Here is a 23,012-nt window from a genome sequence, read left to right as displayed (position 1 = left end):
ATTTAATGTGCTTCGTTTATACAGGTCAAATTAGTTGTTAGCCTAAGACATTAAACAGCTTTGGCAGCTTGTAAGATGACTTATTTTGCTTCTTTCTTGTGTACTTCTCCTTTACGTGTTTATTCATTATTGAAAGCAGAAGGGATTTGGCAGTATGTGTGTGAAGAAGTCTTTTTGAAATAATCTCTGGTGTCCTTTTATTTTCATGATTCTCTGTTACATTACTAACACGTGAAAGGGCTAAAAATGACCTGCAGAATGTATTTTCAACTCTAGTATCTGTAACTGTAATGTTTGTAGATGAATAATTTAAAATACCCTAGTACAGACACAGTTTACAAATTTAGTTACCTTAAATTAAGTTCTGTTTATTTTTTTTATCTCATCAAAAATAAAGGTGGCCTCATTTGTAATGCATGACCACTTTTCCAGTTCTTTACAGCAATTGAAGAATTGTATTTTGTATTAATGTTCTGTACACTTTTTCACTATTTCAGGTGCTGTGGTTATATTTATGGCAACAATGATACATGAACAGTGTCTTCCGAATGTTCCACCAAAGCAAAAAATGTTGCTTGTTCTACCAGGCAAAATATATATCCTAACAAAATTCCAATATTTCAACTGATAAAATCTTTTATACTTCTGTGAACGACACAGGGCTATTTCAGATAATCATTTTGAGACAGCTTACTAATAAAAAAATCATTTGTTGCAGGACTCGTCTTATTTTCAGTCAGCTTGGGTATGAAGATTACAGTGCAGTTAACATACAGGTTTTAGGGTCTGAAGATACATATGGACCTCATGCTAGAAGGAGTATAGATGGTGTAAGTATGCAGTGGAGTGTTCTTAAACTTTTACTGACCTCTTTTAATCTTTCCATATTGTTATCTTTTCCACAACTTTTAAGGAAGTCATTATCATCTTGGGAATTTCACCCCTTCATGTTGCAAAGAACTCACTGTCACTACTTAATGTAGAAAATTAACAGTGACAAGGTCTTTGCAGTATTGGGTCTTCCAAAGGCACTGGTACAAAATCTTACAAAAATGTTGTACTTTGTTCTGATGGTCTCTGAAAGAAATACCTTATTATAATAACTTCTGTGGCATAGACTTAAATTGCATTAGATGTAATGCAAAAAGACCACATTATAAATATTGCAATCAGGAAGTCTCAGCATTAATGTTGCCTGCACAACTTCAAAATTGTCTGTGAGCACTACTTCAGAAATAATCTTCAGCTATGTAATTCTGTACTGTGAGTGCATATGTAAGAATATGAATGATGGCCATAGTCACTGCAGCTGTGATATCCATGGTCTGTTTTCCTAATCTAGAGAATGAAAGTCCTTTTTAAAGGAAGAAGACTGTAAATCATATCCTCACTTAGACACAGTTTAAATATTTAGACAGTTCAGTTTGTTCCAAAACAGTAGCATTTAATTCTTCTTTGTCAGTGGCAGTCTTGCAAAACTCTTAAGGTACACGTGGCAAAACTCAACTCCGAGTTTGCTCTTACGAGTGCCGACATTTTATCCAGCAGCTTGTATCTAAAGGAAATGTGAACGTGCTGTAGAGAAGGACAGTGGACTTCTCACTAGTGAAATTGAGTGTTCATAGAAATTGGTCAAGTTATAAATACAGCTGTTCATTTCAGTGCTTGAGTTGCAATTTACTTCAGTAAAGCAGCAAGAGTCGCCTCCTGAAGACTGAGCTTTATAATGTGGTCTCTTTCATTTTAGGGCTATAAACCATAAACCCTGCAACTTTAAGTGTCTTACTAAGAGTGCAGACTCAGAATTCTGAAACAGAGGAACAGATGTTCCAGATGTTCAAATAGTCTGTGTTCAGTTTGTACCAACTCCTGATCATTACACATTGTAATATATTCTTTAACAGAATTGTTACATAGGAAGTTCTGTAGAAAGTGAATAATGAATTGAAGTAGAGCATTTTCTCTCTCCTGATTGTTCAGTTTCCCTTGCTTATAGTACATTAAAGAAATTTTTTCCATGAAAGAGAGTATTTTTAGTACTTTCTGTATTTCCAGCCTCAGTTCTCAGGTCTTATATTAAAAGTAAACAGAGTGTTACCGCCATTGTATGTGCATCTCATCCCTGCCTGAAACAGGATGTGAGAGCTAAGGCTGAAATACAGGAAATCTGACTCTATTGCCTTTCATGCTTCCTCCAGCATTTTAGAGGAAACTAGCCAGGGGAGCTTTCATCTGGAAAGCAGCCGTGGTAGTTTGAGAAAAAGGATTGGGAAGAGGAGTTTGCTTTTCCATATAAAATACAAAGTCATAGAATCCCAAGGAAAACATGTACTCATTGGGTATTCAGGTAGGGATAGTGTAGTTACTTAAACACTTCCTTACTGTGTCCTTCTGTGCAAAGTTAGACCTGGTTATTTGGGTTACAAATTACACAAAACCAGAGCCATACTATGCTAGGCAGTATATTAACACATAAGGAAAAAAGTTCCTGCTTTGAAAGTTCTACCACCTAAATTTGAAGCAAAGAAGCAAATACGTAACTGACTTCTACAAGACAGGGTAAATTGAATGATTTTTGGGGCTCAGTGTTGATACACGGTGTGGCTGGACTGCTTCCCATGCACATCTGTCATACTGCTGCAATGGTTAGCCTTTGCAGCTGTGAAATCACTGTGTCTCAGGTAAGCCTGTAGTCTGAACTGCTGTGTGGACTATTGACTGTTCCTGACAACACAAAATACCCTTGAGAAATGGGAAAGAGTGGCTAGCCCTTCTTTTTCTCAGACTTGTCTGCCTGTTGACGTGACTGCTGCCTTCACTCTTGATAGCACTTTGTCAGCACCAGCCCAGCCTGAGCTAGAAAGGGACCTGAATCAGCACTGAGTAATTTTAGTGATGTTTGATTTTTAGTATCCCCTGTTCTGCTGGGGAGGAAGGAATTATGAAAGTGTCAGTGAGTTTGTGGTTTGGAAATCTGGGATGTGTTTCATGTAAGCTGTTTTTTACTAGTACATCAGGCATTTAGAGTTTGCTACATAAAAACTGTGTATGTTCTGTTAGTTTTCTGCTAACCCTTTATTAATTGATTTCCAAGACATTGTTCAGACTTTTTTTGCTGTTTTTTTTTTTTGTTTGTTTGTTTTAATTCTGATACTGTAAGATTAATTGCTTCAGCCTATATATATATATACCAGTTTTAATACTGGGTTCATCCACTCCAAAAGGATTCAGCTAATTTTCATAGACCATTGTACCTTGCATTTGCAGGCAAGGAGGTAAACATGGAACTTTAAATGGAATGTTGAATATATGGTACAGTTTAGAACCAGAAAGCAGATGTGAATGCATGAGTATGGTTTGTTTGGTTTTTTTTTTTTTGCAAGAATGTTTCCAGTTGATTATTATTTGTAGTAATTTAATGAATCTTGTGATAGCTTTAGGAACACTGAATGTTAAAATTGTGCATCCATTGGCTGTATATTTTGTATGGCTGTATAGTTTTGTATGGCTGTATACTTTTTGTGTATTGATTCCAATGGTAGATCCTTCAGTGGCTGAAAATAGAATTTTTGGAGAAGTAAAATTTGAAATGAGAGACAGTGCTTATCTGCGAGGACAGGTGTTTTGACTAGAGTAGGGAGCACATTTGGTTTATCTTTAGAGGGAGCATCTGCTCTTCTCTCTGAAAACATGGTGGTTTTTACAAGTTCTGTCCTCACATTTATCTCCCAAGGATTAGGTTTGAACTCTTTTATGTGGACTGATCTGCTTCCTTCTTGATGCGAAGAGAAGTGAACCTGGCTCTCTAACTTGGCCCCAGAGTACTCTCAGTGCTCTTAGAATAAGAGCAAAGTTTGTTTGCCCATTCCACTGACAGTGAAGCCAAGTATTTGGTATTGTTAGTTACAGTACTTGATTCTTGGAGAATGCTGGAGAACAGGCACAGTGCCCTAGTGACTTGAAATACCCAATAGTTGATTCCTTGGTATTCCAAAAGAAAGATAATGAAAAGCTAACAGCAAATGGTAGTGATGGTGGATAAAAAGTTGCTGAATGATTTCACTCAAATACTGAGCTACAGTTAGTTTTCAGTTTTGTAAATTTAACCAGTGTTCTGCATCTAAGCTAATCTAATTTTAACCTTTTTGAAGCAGGGACCTCGAGAAGCTGTTATTTGGCTTGCTGTACACCATAAACAAAGAGAAGCTGTAGAAATCTTCTCCAAAGAGATTGCACCAGCTGGAACTGGCATGGGTAATTATTCAGATCATCTTCTAAGAATTTTAAAGTTACTTTTTATTCTCTGAGCATGACTAGCACCCAAAAACTTAGTCATGTTAAGCTTCCTTATGTTGTTCATAGTGAAATAATAATTTTTAAAGGTATATAAGCTTGGTGTAGAAATGCAGCAGACATTAGCAGAATGATGAAATGAAAGTCCTCGAAGTTCAGCTTTGCATTCCTTTTAGATTCTTTATTCTTCCCTTGCTGCTACTGTTCCATCCTGTTTTTTCTCCTTTTCCTTATCTGTCTTCCTACCTGTGACTGCACTGATGTGCAACAGTGATTTACTTTTTCACCATGTTCCTAAAACTTAGTAATGCTATTAGACTTCACTGCCAATAAACACCAAATGTTACTCAACTGGCAAAAATATACTCAGTGTCCAGCTATAGCACTGCAGTTTAGGAAGAGATGTGCAGTTTGAGAGTTTTGAAGGTTCTCTTCATACTTCATTATCTGATGTTGCTACAAAGAATTTTTATTGATGCTACTGTACTTCTAACTGTTTAATGTACAGCTGCTTGTGTAAGTAATTACAACATTCATGTATAATTTAAAAAAATTAATACTGCAGTATGGTGCTGACAATCTGCATCTTAATTCACAGTGTGTATTAAGTACCCATCTTGAGTTTTCATCCTGCAGTATTAAATCTAACCTCAAATTATTCTGTCCTCAGAATTTGATTTTGTGTTGTATTGCAAGATTTATTTTTTTAATTGATCTGTGAGATAAAAATCAAACCACTGGAATTTAAGTCCATCTTAGTTTTGAGGGTTATTTTTAAGTATTTGCTTGAAAGTCATGTAATGTGAAATGATCTGTGCTTCTGTCACTTGCCAAATGTTTGTTTCAAAAAAGGGCATATTTGTTTTTTGTAAATGTCATTGGTTTCTCTAAATTTTCTGGGGTGACCTACTGTGTGATTATTTTGAGCAAAATTTTTTCTCTTCTACTCTGAAGTCCCTTAGGTGTCACCCCTAAAACTGTCTGAGCTCTGAGCTCTCTCATGTGTTTCGTGCATAAATCACGAGTACTCATCCTGCTTCTATTATCCATTCTAAATGAATTTAAATTTTGACAGCCTAATTTGAGGACCAGAGCCTAGATATTTTGCAGTGGCCTCTGCATATCTTAATGAAGACTATATCTAGGATTTATATAGATCTTAAAAATTAAATTCCATGGGCTTCACCTGAAATTCTGAAGTTTCATAGCAAATCTAAAATACTGATTAATTGAGGAATAGTTAGGTGTTGCCTTGCAATTAAGGAACTCATTTTTTGCCAGTTGGTTAAAAATTGTGTAGAAGTGTGCACATTCTCACATTCTGTGTTACAGATAGTCTTTACAGTATTTGCAGAGAACAGTTTAATGCAAGTTGGGGTTTTCTTTAAAGCTGTATTTATAGAGACAAGGTCAGCGCATGGTGGTCCTTTTTTTTTTTTGTTTATACAATATAGATATGATCATGTAGAACTAACTGTAAGTACTCATTGAGATAATAGTTTAAAATGTTGCAGTTCTGAAGCCTGATCAGCAGGTTACCATTTACCATAGATGTAAGTTGCTTCTAAGGACTTGGAGTTTTCCTTATGAATGAAGGATAGTATTTTCAGTTGGACCAAACTATCATTTCTGTAACTAGTTAGGGAATCATAACTGAAGTAGTTTCTCCTTTTTCATAGTGGTTTCTCCATAGCAGACTAAGAAAGTAAAAATCTATTCTTACTATTTATTTTATGTATGCGTAGACAATGCCCTAGAAGACAGCCTTTTGAATTAAAGAAAGCTGTGTGGATTTTAAAATCATTACTTATTTGTAAGGTCCAAAGCTAATAGACCTGTACTTGTCTCTCAATTCTTAATCTGTGCTTCTTTTATAATTGCTGTGTTTTTAAACCTCATTTGAAGTCTGAAAGTGTTGGTTTTATTAAGGGTTCATTTTTTTCCCTTTTACCACTGATCTTCCTAGAATGAAAAAGTGAAAATCTGCCCTATGTGGGTTGGGTGAAATTTGTAGAATTGAAATTGAGTTACTGTAACATGTGAACATCTGTGCCTTGAGGTGGCTGGCAAACTTTCAGTTCTTTTTGTCAGGGCTTTCAGTGATGAAACAAATGCATTCCTATGTGGGCTTTCAGTGATGAAACAAATGGATTCCTATGTGGAATAGGGTTAGGCAGTCTGTGTGGATAATGGTTGGGGTGCTGAGTTTGTTTCCTAAAGGAGCACTTTAAGCTTTCTAGAACATCCTGTAGAAGTTTTTCTCAGAAAAAAAATCTGTTTCAATTCTTAGAGCTGCTCCTAATGAGCAGCAATGGGAAAGAGGCTATTTCTGGAATCATCCGAGGCATCTGGTGATAAATAGCACTTTCCCTTGCCAGGTACAGGACTGCAAAAAGTTTTTTGGCCTCCATGACATAAATTACTACTGTCAAAGGCTATCAGGGCTGTTTATTGACATGCTTCCAAGTGCATAGTCATTCTTTTTTTTAATTGTGGGAGATATACTGGGACTGCTTCATACAATCACTTATGTCAGTTGCTGTTGTGTGCTAAATTTCTGTATTACCTGTGCCCATAAACTCTTACATAAGCAGAGAAGGGTCAGATTTGGGATCTGAGTGCTTAGTAAGCTACTTGTTCATGTGGAATATGTTTAAAGCAGTGATTAAGAAGAATGTTTTCCATTTTCTTTCTTCAGTGAGATTTAGAATTTTGCAACACTGCCAAACAGTAATTAGTGGTGTTCTAATAACTGCATCAGCTTAACGCTGCTTAATTTCTGACAGTAGTGTAGAATTCTAAACCTTGCTGTGAAGAGGAGAACAAGGAATTCCTGATGCTTAATTGTCTTAAAATGGGCAGCTCCAGATTTGTAGGGATGGGTAAGTGATCTTGGGAACAGAAGCCAGAACGAAGACTCTTGGGATTGTTGTTGTTCTAGGTGAATTCTCTAGTAACAGCACCTGGTGTTCATTTCCCCCCCACCCCGTTTTGCCTGAGCTTTTTCCCCCTTCCCTCTATTTCACCGGGACATTTTTGCAAATGATTACAACTCTCCAGAGTGTCATAGCTCCCCCCATGGCAGTATGGTCACCTTCATGAGAGGGTCAGGCTGTCCACAGGCAGAGAGCCCAGAACTTGAGCCTTGCATGTCCTGGGTAAGTGCTCTGGGCAGTGAGCACCTGAGGTCCTGTGCTGTACCACCGCAGTGCTGCACCACTTTTTCTCATGGGACATTGAGTAAAAATAGCTGTGGCTGCTGTCTCTTACATGGATAGAGCATGCCTGTCAGATGTGGCTTTGTGCTTTGCACATGGATCTGTGTGATGTAACTGCGTGTGGCGTTGTTCTGCCAAAATGGTGGCAGTTATGGGGATACATTCCAAGTGAGATTTTGAGCATGAGTGGCTTTTCCATATGAAAATCCTTTAAACAGTGAAGTCCTGTGTTTCAAAGATGGGCAGCTTGGTCACACCCCTTCCAGCTCTCCCGTGTTAGCTCACTTCCAGGAGGTGAGATAGTGACTATGAGAGTCATTGCAAATAACCCTTTTTTTCTGCATATCCTTTTAATGAAGAACAGAGGAAAAGCAGGAACAAATTACAAATCCTTCATAATGGACACTAGGGAGGAAGGAGAAGTTGATGACTTGCAGAGTGATGTCAGCTGAACTGAAACACTTCGTTCCGTTATTTTTGGACATTTAAGAGTGACCTTTAAAAAACAAAGTACACTTTTAGATCTGTACTAGGCAAGAAGGAAAAAAGAAAAAAAAAAGAATATTTTCTCTTCTGCTTGGACTGTATATAGTGGTTGACAAGTACTGTTTTTAACTATATTCTTTCCCATCAGTAGCAGTCTGGTGCTTGTTACTCTTAAGTGCTGTGTAGGCAGTTGTACAGATAATAATCTTCAAATATAGCACCTTTCATCCAAGAACCTTTAGCAAGCTGTGTAAAGATGATCAGCGAAGCTTTCTAACATCTAGTAGCACTGGAAAGTATTCTCTCTGCTTTACAGATGGTTTCCTGAGATAGTGAAAGAAAGCATAACCACAAAAGAATGTGAATCAAGAGTCCTTGGTTCTCCTTTCCCTGTAAGAAATGCTGGAAAGCAACTCCACCAGTATTTAAGGGGACCTAGCTGGCTAAAATTTAAGAATGGGGAGTAGAGGAGAAGAGAGATTGAGAAAAGAGATTTGATGGTTCAGAATAAGGGTGTAGAGTCACAAGAGCTCCTGCTGCATCTTTTGTAGTGAAATCCAGAAGCACTGCCACTTCTGGTGTTTCATCAGGTGGTTTTAGCCTGCTAGTCACTACTTGTGGAGCTGTCAGCTGGAGTTGGTTGGTAGTTTTATTTTGGCAATATCATAATATGAAAATTAGAAATTGTATGTAAAATAGGTGTTGATTTCTTTAATAATCAGTACTAAAACCCTACTTTTGGTGTTTTTCACTTAGACTGAATTTAAATCACTTGAGTCAAAATGTTTTACCTATTTGCCTGATAAACTTTGGAGGGAGTTTTCAATTATGTTTTTTCAGATTTTGCAGGGAACAGCAGTAAAATTAAAGAACTTCTTTTCCTTCCTGTAAATAAAAATCACGTCATAATAATTTTCTTGAGGAGTGATCTTCATAATGCTTCACTTCAGAGACTTAAAACTGGATGTTAGGTCTTGAGTATCAGATATGCTTTTTAGCAAATTTAGAGTCTTAATGTCAGTATTTAATAACTTCTGACTTACTTTGCAGCATATGACTTTTGGATATGATAAAATTTTAGGGAATTGGTATATGTCAAGGATAATAAAATTCAGGCCTCATAAAAGGAGAGCATTGCATAGCTTCTGATCAATTAAAGAGGGCTTAAATTGTGATTCCTCGCCCCTCCCCTCCACACTGGTAGAAGGACAACCATCTAAAGGCATTGTGCTGATCTGAAATTCCCAATTTCTTATGAAATTCCATCCTCTGCATAAAAAGAAGGAATGCTCTCTATGTGTTGAAATGGGCTAAAGCCCGTGTGGGTTTGTGCTCTGCAATATGTGCAAGGAGTTAGACCTGCAAGAGGGAATTTTGAGATGTTGCATTTTTTGAGAAGCTTCTGTAGTCAACAATGAATGACTGAGATTTTCATAGTTATTCCCTGACTTTTTTTCCTAATTCTTTTTAAATTCCCATTGTAAGACCCAGCAGGACACATTAGCATACTTTCACAGAAATTGTTTTAAAGCATTATTAAAACTGCAGATGAGACACTTAAGCCCAGAGAAGAATTTGAAGTTACTGTATATATAGACATGCCATGTTGGAGAGTGATTTGTTGTTTATTTTCTGTTTGGAATGGAAGACATTTACTGTAAACTTCTGTTGAGTGTGGTATTTAGTTCACAAGTTCAAACGCTTAATCAGTTTTCATTTGGATTATGCTGCTCTTAAAGGGATACATACTATTAAAAAAAAAAAGGCCAAACACACCTTATCCCATCTTTTAATATTTTTTTGCAATTAATACTTGGATTTAACCTTTTAATTGATACAATTATTCTTCCCGTTTAGTCCTCAATAGTCTGAAAGTTGATAATAGCCAGGATTTTTTTTATCAGCAAGCAGCAAGTTTGCTTGGCTTTATGCATGTTGGTCTCCTGAAAAAAATAATAACTTCCAATCTGTCTGTACAGTTCAGTCCTAATAGTGGGGTCTTCACAGCTTTTTCCTGTTCTGTAAAGTGAGATTCCTATTCTTGGCAGCAGAGATTCCTAGACACATAGACTCAGATTTTTAAATATGTGGTGATCACTGGGAGTTCAGTGCAGTTCTGCAACATTCAGTCCACAGAAGTTCACCCTCCCTTCATGAAAGCTAGCAAACCCATACGTGGCTTGTATTATTCAGTGAAAATCTCTTTATTATGTACAGTCCAGTCAGCCAAATGGTTAGAATTTAAATAATTTTTGTTCATTTAATGTCTTTATGTTGTCTTCTTTAATTCAGATACTTTATTCTGAGTGAAATGCAGTATAGAAGAGGCTCAAGAAGAGCCTTACTGTGGGAATCTGGCATTTATAGTTTAACTGGGGTTCAGTAGCTAAGAAATGTTTTACTAATAGCTGAAATCATGTGCTGACCCTTATTTCACATTAAAATGACCGGAGTTTGACACTAAGATGACAGCTGGTTAATACAACTTGAGATTTTAAAGTGCTTGAGTATATGTAAATATTTTGACTGATGTTCTGAGTGTGTTGGAAGATACTTTTAGAAATGTCCTTGTGGTAGCAGTTTGCTGCAGTCCCTGTTTTTTTTGAGAATAATAGTGCAGAAGATAAACTATCTGCTGTTTTCAGAGGGCATAGATAGAATAATTAAGAACGTACAATTGACCCCTGTAAAAAAAGGTTGTATGCATTTTATACTGGTGCTTAACCATATTGTAAGAACTGCTCAGTATAAAACCTGAGATTTCAGATTTCTCCAGTGTGATCACCTAAAAAAATAATGCCTGACAAGTGGACTGCTTTGTCTGGTTTTATATAAAAACATGCTTCATTCCTTAGAATATGCAGTAAATACAGTAATAACCTATTGGCTGAGCTAATTCAGTCACTGGAAGTATAAGGGTCAAAAGCTGAAAGCTGTTCAGCAAGAGACATTGCTGTATCTTGAGATTCTGTGAAACTTCAAAAAAAGCCCTTAAGTTTTATTAAACTTAAAGTGCTTAAAGCTTTTTAGATTTCAAGTAGTTGGAGCATTTTCATGCTTTTTTACTCCAAAATATTTTACAAAATGCTTCATGCAGTCTAGCATCCTTTGTATATTGCATAATGGTTTGTTTTGTTGAAAAATACATAGAATTCTACAGAAGCAATTTTTTTATTTTTGACAGAAGTAGATTAAAGAATAAGTAGTAATTATCCAAAATTAGGTGGACCATTCAGGTAGGATTGGAATAGCATAGAGGGAATATTAAGGAGGCAAAACATCTGGCTTTTCTGCCATTTGTAAATCTAATGGTGAATAATGAGAGCTGGAAGGAATGAGGCTTGTTTTGCTGGAAATTTGCATCTCACAGGTTGATTGCAAGTTCCAACCAGGGTTTTTTCTGCTGTGGGGCATTTTACAGGGTGTGGTATATATGACATAGATTATAATGTATTAGAACAGGGTGGTTCTGCATATTGAAATACATGCTTATTTGGGCTGATTTTATGCATCCTTTATCAGGACTGGTTATCACTGGATCCATTCCCTGGATTGCCCCAGCTGAGAGCAACATCAGTTTTCCCAAGCACTCTTCAGTTTGCCTCGTACCTCTGCTCATGAAATTTATCAGAAACTTGCTTTCTTTTACAGCACATCATATGTGATTTTTAGAAGAATTTGTATTTGCAAGTCCATCCACATCCACAGAAGGGTTTTACAGGGTGAGAAAATAAAAAAGATTAAGAGGCAGCTGGAGAGATAAAACATACATGGGAAGCCGGAAATAGTCAAGCTGTTGTAGCAAGGAGTGGGTGTATCCTGACTGGGCTTCACCTTGTATTACATGGATATCTGTTCCTACATCTCTGCTCAAGGACAGTGCCAGTCATGCTTTGGTATTCTTGAGATTCCATCCTTCAGATTTGGATCAAATTTGCCATTGGACCCAAAATGTGGGAGTCTGCAGGTGTTCTGGCAGAATTGTGAACAAAGGACAAAGGAAGAAAACCTGACAAATAATTAATTATACATACATGTATACACAGAGGATAATGGTTTGTTTTTTCATAAGATACTTGGGCTGAAAATTAGTAAGACATAAAGTAGATAGAGGAAGGAGTCATAAAATGAAAAGGCAGGATAAGACTATATGAAGAATTGTGCAGATTAATCAAAGAAAAACACTTTCTAACTAATAATATATTTATTTAATAGATTTAGTGTAGATTTAAACCTTTAAACACAGAATCTCAAGGAAGAGACCCGTACCAGAGCTTAGTCATCTAAAAAGGAGCAGGTTTACCATTCTTACTGCCTTAAGTTTTTCCAACCATGTAATATATTTGGGAATTAATAAAAACAGTGGAATCCCAGTGGTGTAATCCCCAGTATGCATTGGTTTAAAATGCCCAGCCCCCTGGAGAATTTGTAGTTTTTAGGCTTGGTCCTCAGCCACTGTGAGAAAATAGAAGGCTTTTGGATCAAATGCTTGAATCAAAATAGATGTCATGATACTCAGTTTGACACCAAACAAACACTGTACCTACAGATGAACGGAGTATAGATGCATTGAAAGGAAGGTCTCCCATCTAAAGGTAATCACTCCATTCTGCAGTGCATCAGTTTTATGGCATTCTGAGGCACAGAAGCTGGCAGAGAGTGGTGGTGAGTTCATTGGCTTGAAGTGAAGCAACTTGTTCAAGAGGTTCAGTGATAGCAGAGGAGAATACTTTTATCTTCCTTGAGGCACCAAGAAATGGAGATCTGATGACAAAAAATGGTCATGTGAAGTTTCTGGGAAAGTAAGATCAAGAGCTTCAATTTAGCTGAGAATCTTAGCAATTTGAGACTGCATTTGAGACTGATTGATATTCTCTACAAGTAGGACAAGTTGTTTGTGTCATTGGAGATAAAGATAAGCCTTCCAGGAAGGAGGGAGAGCATCTGTACAGCTATTTAAGCAAGCAGTGCAATGTATGCATAAATTAGAGCACAAGGAGATATTTTTATAAGAAGTTTTCCTGGGACAGTGGTTGATCCAAGGAGATTCTAATTTAATTAACAGAAGGTAGGTCTGACCACAGTGACAAGTTCAGTATTACTTGGTTGTACTGCACCTTCCATTGCCTTCTTTTGGTTTACTGGAGAAATGTAATAGGAATCTGAGACCTGGGTTGAGGTGAGGTATAGTGCTCTTGTGCTGTTTACAGAATTAACAAACTGGTTGTGGCTTACAATCAGTAATTGAAGATTTGCTTTGACTTCTCTGCTTGAAGCCTAACTAGGAATTTCATATAGATGAAAATTAAACTTGACTTAAAATTGCTTCCATCATATTTATTTTTACATATACAATAATCATAGCATAGAACTTAGTAGTTTGCACCTGGGATGTGGGTGTAGCTTTGCTCTGCAGTTACAGGGATATCTGTAGTACCTCCAAAGACAGATATGCTGTTACAGTAGCTTGTGCTCCTGAGCTCCTGAAAGACCAACAGAAGACTGTTATCCTGGCCTCGAGGTGTGAGCAATTGTTGCTTTTACTTGGATTGTTTTCTTATCTGTTTTGAGAACTACTTTGTTGTAGGAGTCAAGATCCCTTGTGTGAAAGCAAGCAAATGAAGAGCTTTCTTTAAAAGCTTTCAGGAAGTTGAAGTTGATGTTGGAGCAAAATTGGGTATCCTTAATGAGCAGTTCAGCTGCCTAGCAGGAAGTGACCCATATGACAATCCACAGATAATTTAACTAGCTTTATGGACCTGTATTTTCAACATGACCTTACCATATCCACCCTCCTTCCCCAGCAACCTAAATAAACAAACTAGGCACATAATTCAATAAAATCTCTGCAGCTGGTTTTGTTGCTGAGTGCCAATTCTGTTGAATGATTGCACAGGTAAGATATATAGGGCTTGAAACCTCACTGGATCATTTAAAATTGTGTAATACTTTCGTAAGGGATTCTTTTGTTTTCTATCCACCACCACATTTCATTTTAGCAGTACATAGTGAGCAGGCAGGTGGTTATTTGTGATGTTGTTTCTTTTGAAGGTTTTTTTTTCCATGTACTGTAAAACATCATAGACTTTTTTGGGGAAGTCACTTCTGGTGAGCATGAGTATGGCAAGGCTGTGTAATCTCTGCTGCCCCTTGTATGTGTCCACATTGACAAGGCACTGAATCCAAGCTAGAGCAGCTTGATGTGGAGTAGAGCTCATCACTGTAAGCTTTAGCATCACAACAGCTCAGTTACCTGGCTTTTAGCTTGCTTGGAGCACTAACTGAGGGCATTCACACCTGCAGAAAGTGTGAAGCCCTTTTTAGCCATAATTAATTTGGCCAAATATAACATGTGGGCAGCTTTCCACAGCACTTCTTCTAAAGGGACTGCTTAACATAGTTGTTAATTAATTCCTAGGCCGATGTAATGTATGCATTTTACTGTTTCTTTCCCCTGCAATACTGTTTGGAGCTCTGATGCATCATGTGTTCCTGCTGTCCATGCCAGACAGAAGGGTGAGAAGCTATGCTCAGGATGAGGAGAGCAGAACTGTTTCTTTCAGAAATACTGAGCTGGGCAGATGGATTTAATGATAGAGCCTGGCAACCTGATAATACAGGGCTGACTTACCATAGATCTGGGCTCGTGCTAGTGCCTTAAACCCCTGAATTGCCTCTGTACCACAGAGAAAGAATGGGATCTACTGTACCCAGCACATTAAAAAAGCAAAGTTAGTTTAAAGGCTAGAGAGAGTGATTCAAATTTAACAGTTCATCTATACAAGCATAGTCATATTAAATACTAAAAGAAGCCATGATCCGTCAGAATTGTTTCTCTGTTCTTTTTGAAAGTAAATAAAACAAGAATGACAAAAAAACTAAGGCCAAGTTATTTTTCTATCAAATGTATTATGTCACTGGCATTCGTATACAAAGTATTTGGAAGAAGATTCTAAAGATTTGGTTCACACTTTGCACATTTAAATTTTTTTTTGTTAAAATTCACAGTTACATGTTTTGCCTTTTAACTTGTATAAAATGTTCAGTTTTGCTAATTTATGAGAATGTATGTAATTTTCTAGAGATTTTCTTGCATTTATTAAAAATGGATCAATTCAGGCTATGGTAAGCTGCAAGCTCTGATGTTTTGAAGAGGGCTTTAACCATTCTTTTGTGAATTTAATTTCCTTTTCCAGCCCCTGGCCTCACTGGAATTGTTGGAGGGCGCCCCAGAGTGTAAGTTAACTCCCGACTATTAACTTGTTGTAATGTGTGATGATAATGTTCTTACCAGTCACTGTCACAAACTTCCCCAGCTTGGGACAGCAACCACAAAAGCAACTAAATCTTTCTGTGTCACTGTGCTTAATAACGAGATAATAGTGCTATGCAATATGCATGCAAATAGTAAAAGTCTTTATTGAATTAAATTTGAGTTATGTAGGTTTCTGATCGGCTCATAGCAATGTCTTTGCTTCATGAGCTGTAGGGAAAACTCAAAATGTGACTGTGGCAAGGCAGTAGCTCAACCGCATTAACACATGCAAATTTCTGGACCAGTTTTCTCTTGTAGCTGGTAGTTTGGAATATGGCCTGCCAAATTTACATTTGTATGAGTTCACTTCGCCTAGAAAAGTACGGTCAAATGCCAGAACATCCCACAGAATTTTAGCATGAAACCATTTCATGACTGAGCTGAACATAGCAATATTGATCATGTTTAGAAAAAAAACTTGGCTTGATTCACTTTCTTTCTAGATATGGCTAAAATCTTGCAGTGGTTTGTATCCTCACCTTTTCATGCTTATTCATCTAAAACTTTCATTTAGCAAATACTGCACATGAAGATGGGAGAAGAACCTGGGGCTGTATTTCCAGTAGCCCTGTGTAGCTGGCCTAGTACGGTGGGGCTACTGACAGTGTAGTAGACTTCAATGTCAAGAAGCACATCCTTTGTCAAGAAAATATTTTTGCTGCTTTGGCTACTTCCCCTCATTAAATTTTCTTCAGTTTTTTTAACAAAATCTTACATTCTTATTAATGGAATTTAAGGAGTTTTTACACTCCTCAGGCTTTCCAAAGTTGGTTGAAAAACCATTGCTAGTCATGGTTGAATGGATTTAATTTCCCATGTGTTTGGTGTATGAATAGTCCAAAGGTATATGATCTGCAAGTTTCATTAATTTTGAGGTAAATGCATTTGTGCTTCTTGTTTTGTGTGTCTAGGTCTCCGGTTTTGAAGCCATTTTTCTTCTATTATCCCAAAAGCAATGTTCAGGTAAGACCTGCTTAAAGTCTGAGTTCTGTTCTCTTGGAAGTAATTTGAAAAATCCTGCTGACTCTGGCATTTTTGGGTGACTTTCAGTAATAAAACTGCAAAGTAGTCTGGTGACTTTGATTAAAAAATATTTCCTGAGAGAGACGAATGTTCCTCATACAGAATGTTTTGCAATAGTTGAACTTGCCAACCTTCCATTTTAATTATTGCAAATTTTGAAATATCTTACATCAAAACTGAGTTGCTCTTTTCAGGTTTCTGGAATTGTAGGTTTGAATTATTTTTACTGCATTTGCAAAGAGTGCTTAAGAAAATTGTTGACTTCTTTGGAGGGTAATGGAATCTCTTTAAAGAGTAGTCAGTTGGGTGTTCAGTGAGTGGAACATTATTCTTGTGAACTTGGATACATCTTCTGAGTTTTTGGGTAAGGGTGTGTTTTGTGTATACTACTGGAAATAAATACTAAAATCATTGCATTTCCTCTGATTGAACAGGTTTATAACAGGTCTATAAAAATAGAAGTAGTAATTTCTGTTCTTGCCTGTGTTACAAAAACTGTCAAATTATGAAAACCAGTGCTACTGTTGTGCTGCCATGGTGGAAACTGTGACTGTGGCCCTGTTCAGTTCATAGCAATAGTTTCTTTCAGTCCAAGAATTTACAGTTCAGATGTCTAGGCAGCCCTAGGTGAGACATGACTGTAAGATGACATGTTCATCTAGAGCCTACTTCTTTTCTGTGATGCATGTACCCCTGTCTAGTTCAAAGTTTTCAAGATGAACTTGAAGAAGTTGCTTTTGCTGAAACCATAATGTGCTTGGATTTATAAACATTGTCTCTGTTCTTCTGAGTGCTGTCAGGTATTGAATTTATCCTTTGGAAACTGCAGACTGAATGTATGCCCTTCTTTTTCAAGTAGCTTGTGGCTGTTGTATCCCTGTCATGCCAAGGCATCCTAATACTCAGTAAGAGCCTTCTCACCCATCCGCTGTCAAGAAAGTGGCCAGAGGCTGGAATGTTGGTCTGTGTTAGGCCACAGGTGTTGTGACCTAACGGGTCACAGGTCAGCAGGCTTCTGCTTAGGGTGGCTCTGGGAAGCTTTGGGAGCACAGGCATCAAGGGAAACAGTGGGCAAGGGGGAACAAACAAAACAACATGATCAGAAAGGGACTGTTTTGGTTTCATTCTTTAACATTAATACAGAAGGCACAACCAAGCCCTCTTCCTTAAGTAGTATTCTTCATTAAAGGAAAATATTTTAATTTTACAACTTTATACAGAACATGCCATTTAGTTATTAAATTTAAGTTAATTACAAACTCTTCACTGTGGAAAAACATTTAAAAAAACCCTACCTTTCTTGTCGTCTAAAATTGAATTACTTACTTTTATCATCTTACATTTTGCCGTATACAAATGGCTTGTCTTTGCCAAGTTTAGTGTGAAATTATTATCTTTATGGAAGTTTAGTCTATCAATTTGTTGTTCAAATTCAGTATTAACTTAACTTAATTAGCACTGTGTTCCATACTTGGTAAAATGCTGTTGAGATTAAACAGTAACCTAATTTAACAAGGGAAGAAAGCAGTGTCTCATTTACTCTTTTCAGTACAGAAAATCAAAGTCCTTTCTCTGTGTAACTAATCTGATAGGGGCACTACTATGCTGTCAGCAAAATGCAATGTGTCCTATCACTCTTGTCCTGCAGTAATATTGAGGATAGAAATGGGGTGTGATTCAAATCCTTGATTCAAAATTCTAGCTGTGTTTTAAAAACTGTTGTCCAGCAAGAGATTACAGAGTGAGTAGGATATGAAGTAACTGATTTTCTAAATTAGAAGTTCAGTTACAAAGAGTCTAGTTAGGCATTTGACCTAAAAAAAATTCCATAAGCAGATTATGAATTATGTTAACATTGCCACAGTGGATTCTTTTCTTTTGTGTTAGGTAACACTTTTCTGGGTGTCAGCTTGGATTCAATGTCTTATTTGTTTCCACTGCTTTTATGCAATTGTACTGATTTTATCATAGATCACCTCTGATTTTACAGTTCAAATAGTTGTTTTCCATGTGTGCTTTGAAAGTAACCTAAAACTTTTATGTAGGGAGAAATTGCAGCAAACCTACTGAAGGCGAGTCACTACTAGTTATTCTTTAAGGACAATCCTAAGAAAGAGTGCTGAGTAGAGTTATTTTGCATTTGCTGACAACAGAGTACTAATAACTGCTGCAGCTAAGTTCATTTATATTGTTTTGTTCTGGAAGTTTAACCTGATTGTGTTTGAATCTTTCATACTGGGAGTCCTCCCATACAGATGAAATGAATGCTATTATTTTACAGGTAAAATGAAGGGTAGCCTGCTGTGTGTGTACTTTCTACGTCTTTCCTCTTGATCAAAAGGATGGTTACTGTTAAAAGCTGAGATACTGGTCCATATATATATTGGGGAGCAAGACTTTTTTTTTTTTGCCATGTTGTTGGAGGTGTTGAGCCACTTGATCCACAGCTGATGCCTCTGTGCCTCTCCAGGTCATTGCTGCCAATCACTTGGGATACAGTAATGATGTGCTGCACACAAATTGCTGTCCTGTGGGTCATGGGAATTGGGCTTCATCTGGATCTGACCTGACTAATCTGCATATTAGTTAGGTCACAATAAATAATTTCTGCCATGGCTAATTCTTTCAAGAAGTGGATACTTCCCTGCATCGTGGTGCTCTTATGTGGGTGACATTCAGCATTTCTTGAAGGGATACCTTTCCTTTGGATCATCTAGTCCCAGCCTTCACTGCCATGGGCAGGGATACCTCCCACTAGACCAAGTTGTTCAAGGCCTTAACCAGCCTGGCTTTGAACACCTCCAGGGATGGAACATCCCTAACTTCCCTGGGCAGCTTGTTCCATTCTTTCACCACCCTCACAGGGAAAAATTTCCTCCTGATATCTAACCTAAATTTCCCCTTTTTCAATTTGTACCTGTTACCTTTGTCCTGTCACTACAGTTCTTGACAAAGAGCTGCTCTCCAGCTTCCCTATAGGCCCCTTCAGATACTGGTAGGCTGCTATGAGGTCTCCACACAACATTCTCTTCTTCAGGCTCCCTCAGTCTTCCTTTGTAGAGAAGGTGCTCCAGTCCTTTTATGAAGTTCATGGTCTCCTCTGGACTTGCTCCAGCAGGTCTGTGTCCTTCCTATTTTGGGGGCACCGGCACTGTACACAATGCTCCGTGTGGGGTGTCACAAGAGCAGAGTGGAGGGAGAGAATCACCTCCTGCAACTGACTGGCCACACTCCTTTTTGATGCAGCTCAGTATTTGGTTGACTTTCTGGGCTGTAAACGTACACTGACAGGTTGAGTTTTCCATCAGCCATCACCCCCAAGTCTTTCTCTGCAGGACTGATCTCTTAGAAATAGTCTTAAATAGCTGTTTAAACAAGACCTGGGACACATTCACAAGACGTGGGCCAACAGTGTGCCCAGGAAGGCCAATGGCATCCTGGCCTGTGTCAGCAATAGTGTGGCTAGCAGGACCAGGGCAGTGGTCATTCCCCTGTATTCAGCACTGGTGAGGCCACATCTCAAGTCATGTGTCCAGTTCTGGGCCCCTCGATTTAGGAGGGACTTTGAGGTGCTGGAGCACGTCCAGAGAAGCTGGCAAAGCTAGCGAAGGATCTGGAAGACAAGTCTCACGAGGAGCAGCTGAGGGAGCTGTGGTTGTTTAGCCTGGGGAATAGGAGGTTCAGGGGAGACCTTATCACACACTGCAACTACCTGAGAGGAGGTGGAGTCACCATACCTGGAGGTGTTTAAGGAAAGACTCGGTGTGGCACTTAGGTCTCGTTGACATGGTGGTGTTGGATCATAGGTTGGACTAAGATGATCTCAGAGGTCTTTCCCAATCTAATTGATTCTGTGAAGACATAATGATAGGAACATGCTACTTTGAGCATCCCAGGATATATAAAAATCTCAAGATCTATTGTAATTAGCCTGGAGGATAAGGGGAAGAAGAAAGGAAGTGTGTCCCCTCCATGGTCTGAGTTTCCAAAGAGAAAAGGTAAAAGGTATAATTATCAATAGTTGCTGATAGATGACTCCCAAGTACAGGGATGACAGCAATGCTGAGTGCAAATAGCAGATTAGTTTCACAACCAGTAATTATATCATATAATTAGCCAGTGTTACAAAGTACAGCTTGATAACCTCAGCCCAGTTTCCATGGGTGATAAACATCCTAACAGAGAACACATGCCGCAAGTAAGGCGGTACATAATTGAACTTAAGGTACAAACACATCCACTTGGTAGTAAGAAGTCATGGTGGCCAGTGGCAATTAAACTAATACAACGAATGCTTGTAAGAAATTTGTTCTAACATATGCTAGTCAGTTCTGTTGTTATCTCAACCAATTAAGCCCTATGCTGGGCATGAAAAAGGCCTGTCAGGGTTTATTCCCAGCTGACAATTAAGTGCCATTCAGCCACTCTCACTTCCTTCCTCCCCAGTGTAATAGGGAGAAGAATGGGAAAAATGGTAAAAATTAAACTATGCAAGTTGAGATAAGAAAAGTTTAATAATTAAAACTAAGTAGTAGTTGTTGGTATTATTAAAAAAGGGATGTGACAAAAAAGTATGAGTGGAATAAAACCCAAGAAAGACAAGTAGACCCTGTAGAGTGTCCCTCCACCCATTGATCAATGCCCAGCCTGTGCCTCAGCAGAGCTCAGCAGCAACCAGCCAACTCCCAACTCTTCCCATTTATGTACTGGGGATGATGCTCTTTGGTGTGGAATATCCCTCTGGCCAGTTCAGGTCAGGTTTCCTGGCCATGCTCCCTCCCAGCTCTCTGTGCAACTGTTTGCTGGCAGACGATGGGAAACTGAAAAGTCCTTGACTTAGAGTCTACTCTTAAGTGTTGCTACTGAGCAGCAACCAAGCCCAAAATTCCTGTATTGATGTATTTTTTTAGCAGCTTTCACAAAATATATTTGAAGAAGATCACAGAATGCAGAGAGAAGTTTGCCTACAATACAGACAGCAACATTAAGAAGAAAAGGGGGTTGCATCATGGAAAAGATGGAAACGTTCAAGTTTTGGGATTCAACTATCAAAGAGTTGTGACACAGCTCCATGCAGTGTTGCAGTATATAGAGTGAGATATAAAGAGGTTTGTCTTCCTTTAAAAAATACCAAACTGGACGAAGAATTCCTTTGGGGTTTTTATACCATTTTTTTCCCTAAACAAAGATTTCTTTTAGGTTTATAATGAATTATTATTGTATTGTGACCTTTTAAAAGAAGGGTGCAACAGAGTCTTGTCTGTAAAGCTATTACTGGAAGCCTACTAGATCAGTACTTAATTAGGAATATGCTTTATTTATTCACATTGTAGTGGATTTCTGATTTCACTGTTTGAAAATCTGTGTTCTTTGTACAGATCAACCTGTTTTTAAATGGGCAGCATGTTGAGATATTTGAAGAGGATCTCACGTTTACATCAGATGAGGTGGTTTCGTTTGACCTACCCAAGATTAGCAGTGAATTGAAGGGTATGTTCATCTTTGTACTTGTGAATTTATCATTTGCTATCTTTGTCCTGGCAAATTGGATTTTGTCTGTGAAATACATTTTGCCTCCTTATGCCATTTTTATGGCAGTTGCAAAACAGACTGTTTTCTTGGAAGTGTCATGCAGTATTTGAGACTATAACAAGTCTCAAATAACAAGTACGGAAGTAAATTTTTTATTAAAAACCTCTAAGCCTTAAACACAACTGAAGATCGTGTAAAGCTGGCTTGAAATTGAAATGATTTCAAAGTATACTGTAATGTTAGTTTTTGTGAATCCTGGGAATAGTTTGGTTTATGTTGCATCAAAATGGTGTTCAGAATACAGAACAGACAAACGGAATGACTTACGGACTCACAGCACTTAGATAATTAAAATTCCCTCCTGTTCCATATGGCAGCCTTCACAAAATCAGCAAGAAGGGAACTGGTGACTTTAAAAGAATCCACACTGGGGTAATAATCCCGTGTGATAGTTGCTGTGTTGCTGCTAGACTTGTCTAACCAAATTCTCTGAGAAAGAAAGGAACCTTGAGAAGGGCTAACCAGTGAGCTGAATGGAGCAGGTCAGGATGTCTGCAATGAAAAGGAATTGATAAATCAGAGTTGCTCATACAAGCAATTATTGAAAGTGCTGGACACCTGGAAATTTTTGTTATTTCTAGTGGCTGAACTGTATACAGTATTTCTTAAAGTACAGCATGCTCCATCATTCTCTTTTGGTCCCAACAGTCTTCATTATCTTATTTCTGCTCACTAGAGAACTGAGAGAATTAATTTAAAGCTGTGGCTAGGTATTTGAAAATCTCAGTCAAGTGACTCTACCTAAAAATTACAAGTTAGAAAAATTTCTGAAAATAATACTGATGGTGAAAGAGTAATTCAGGTATTAAAGTCTGTGTATACTTAAAAAATTAATGCTCTTAAGGCATTATTTATATGTTAAGGTTTACTCTAGATTCCAGATAAAGGTGGGTGGTGTTTTCTCAAAGCTAGCAATAGAACAGTGTAACAACTAATATGAGCTAGTAGGGAATGTTTGTGTCACATAGAGAAATTTTGAAATACATACATGACTTGGTGTTTATTGCCATTTGAGAGCCACTGATAGTGGATGCCTGATTGCCATGCATGTGTTTATTGTCCCCATCTATTCAAACATCTTTTCA

At 37.8% G+C, this 23,012-nt stretch overlaps 1 protein-coding gene across 2 annotated transcripts in view; it reads left to right on the top strand.

Moving 5' to 3' along the window:
• Positions 1 to 23,012, top strand: part of LOC311152898 (uncharacterized protein) — a 57,914-nt gene that overhangs the window by 21,537 nt on the left and 13,365 nt on the right. Inside the window, exons 12-16 of one of the 2 annotated variants that reach the window (XM_084204337.1) lie at positions 719 to 830; positions 4,155 to 4,254; positions 15,194 to 15,233; positions 16,224 to 16,275; positions 21,714 to 21,825. In XM_084204337.1, the coding sequence (XP_084060463.1) occupies positions 719 to 830; positions 4,155 to 4,254; positions 15,194 to 15,233; positions 16,224 to 16,275; positions 21,714 to 21,825 (416 nt within the window). Of the gene's footprint in view, positions 1 to 718; positions 831 to 4,151; positions 4,255 to 15,193; positions 15,234 to 16,223; positions 16,276 to 21,713; positions 21,826 to 23,012 lie in introns of both variants that reach the window. The other variant, XM_084204336.1, reaches the window with a different exon arrangement.

This window comes from Fringilla coelebs (genome assembly GCF_963513975.1).
Source record: "Fringilla coelebs genome assembly, chromosome: 4".
Taxonomy (NCBI): Eukaryota; Metazoa; Chordata; class Aves; order Passeriformes; family Fringillidae; genus Fringilla; species Fringilla coelebs.
Note: the sequence above shows the minus strand (reverse complement) of the source record. Positions and strands in the feature narration are given on the sequence as shown.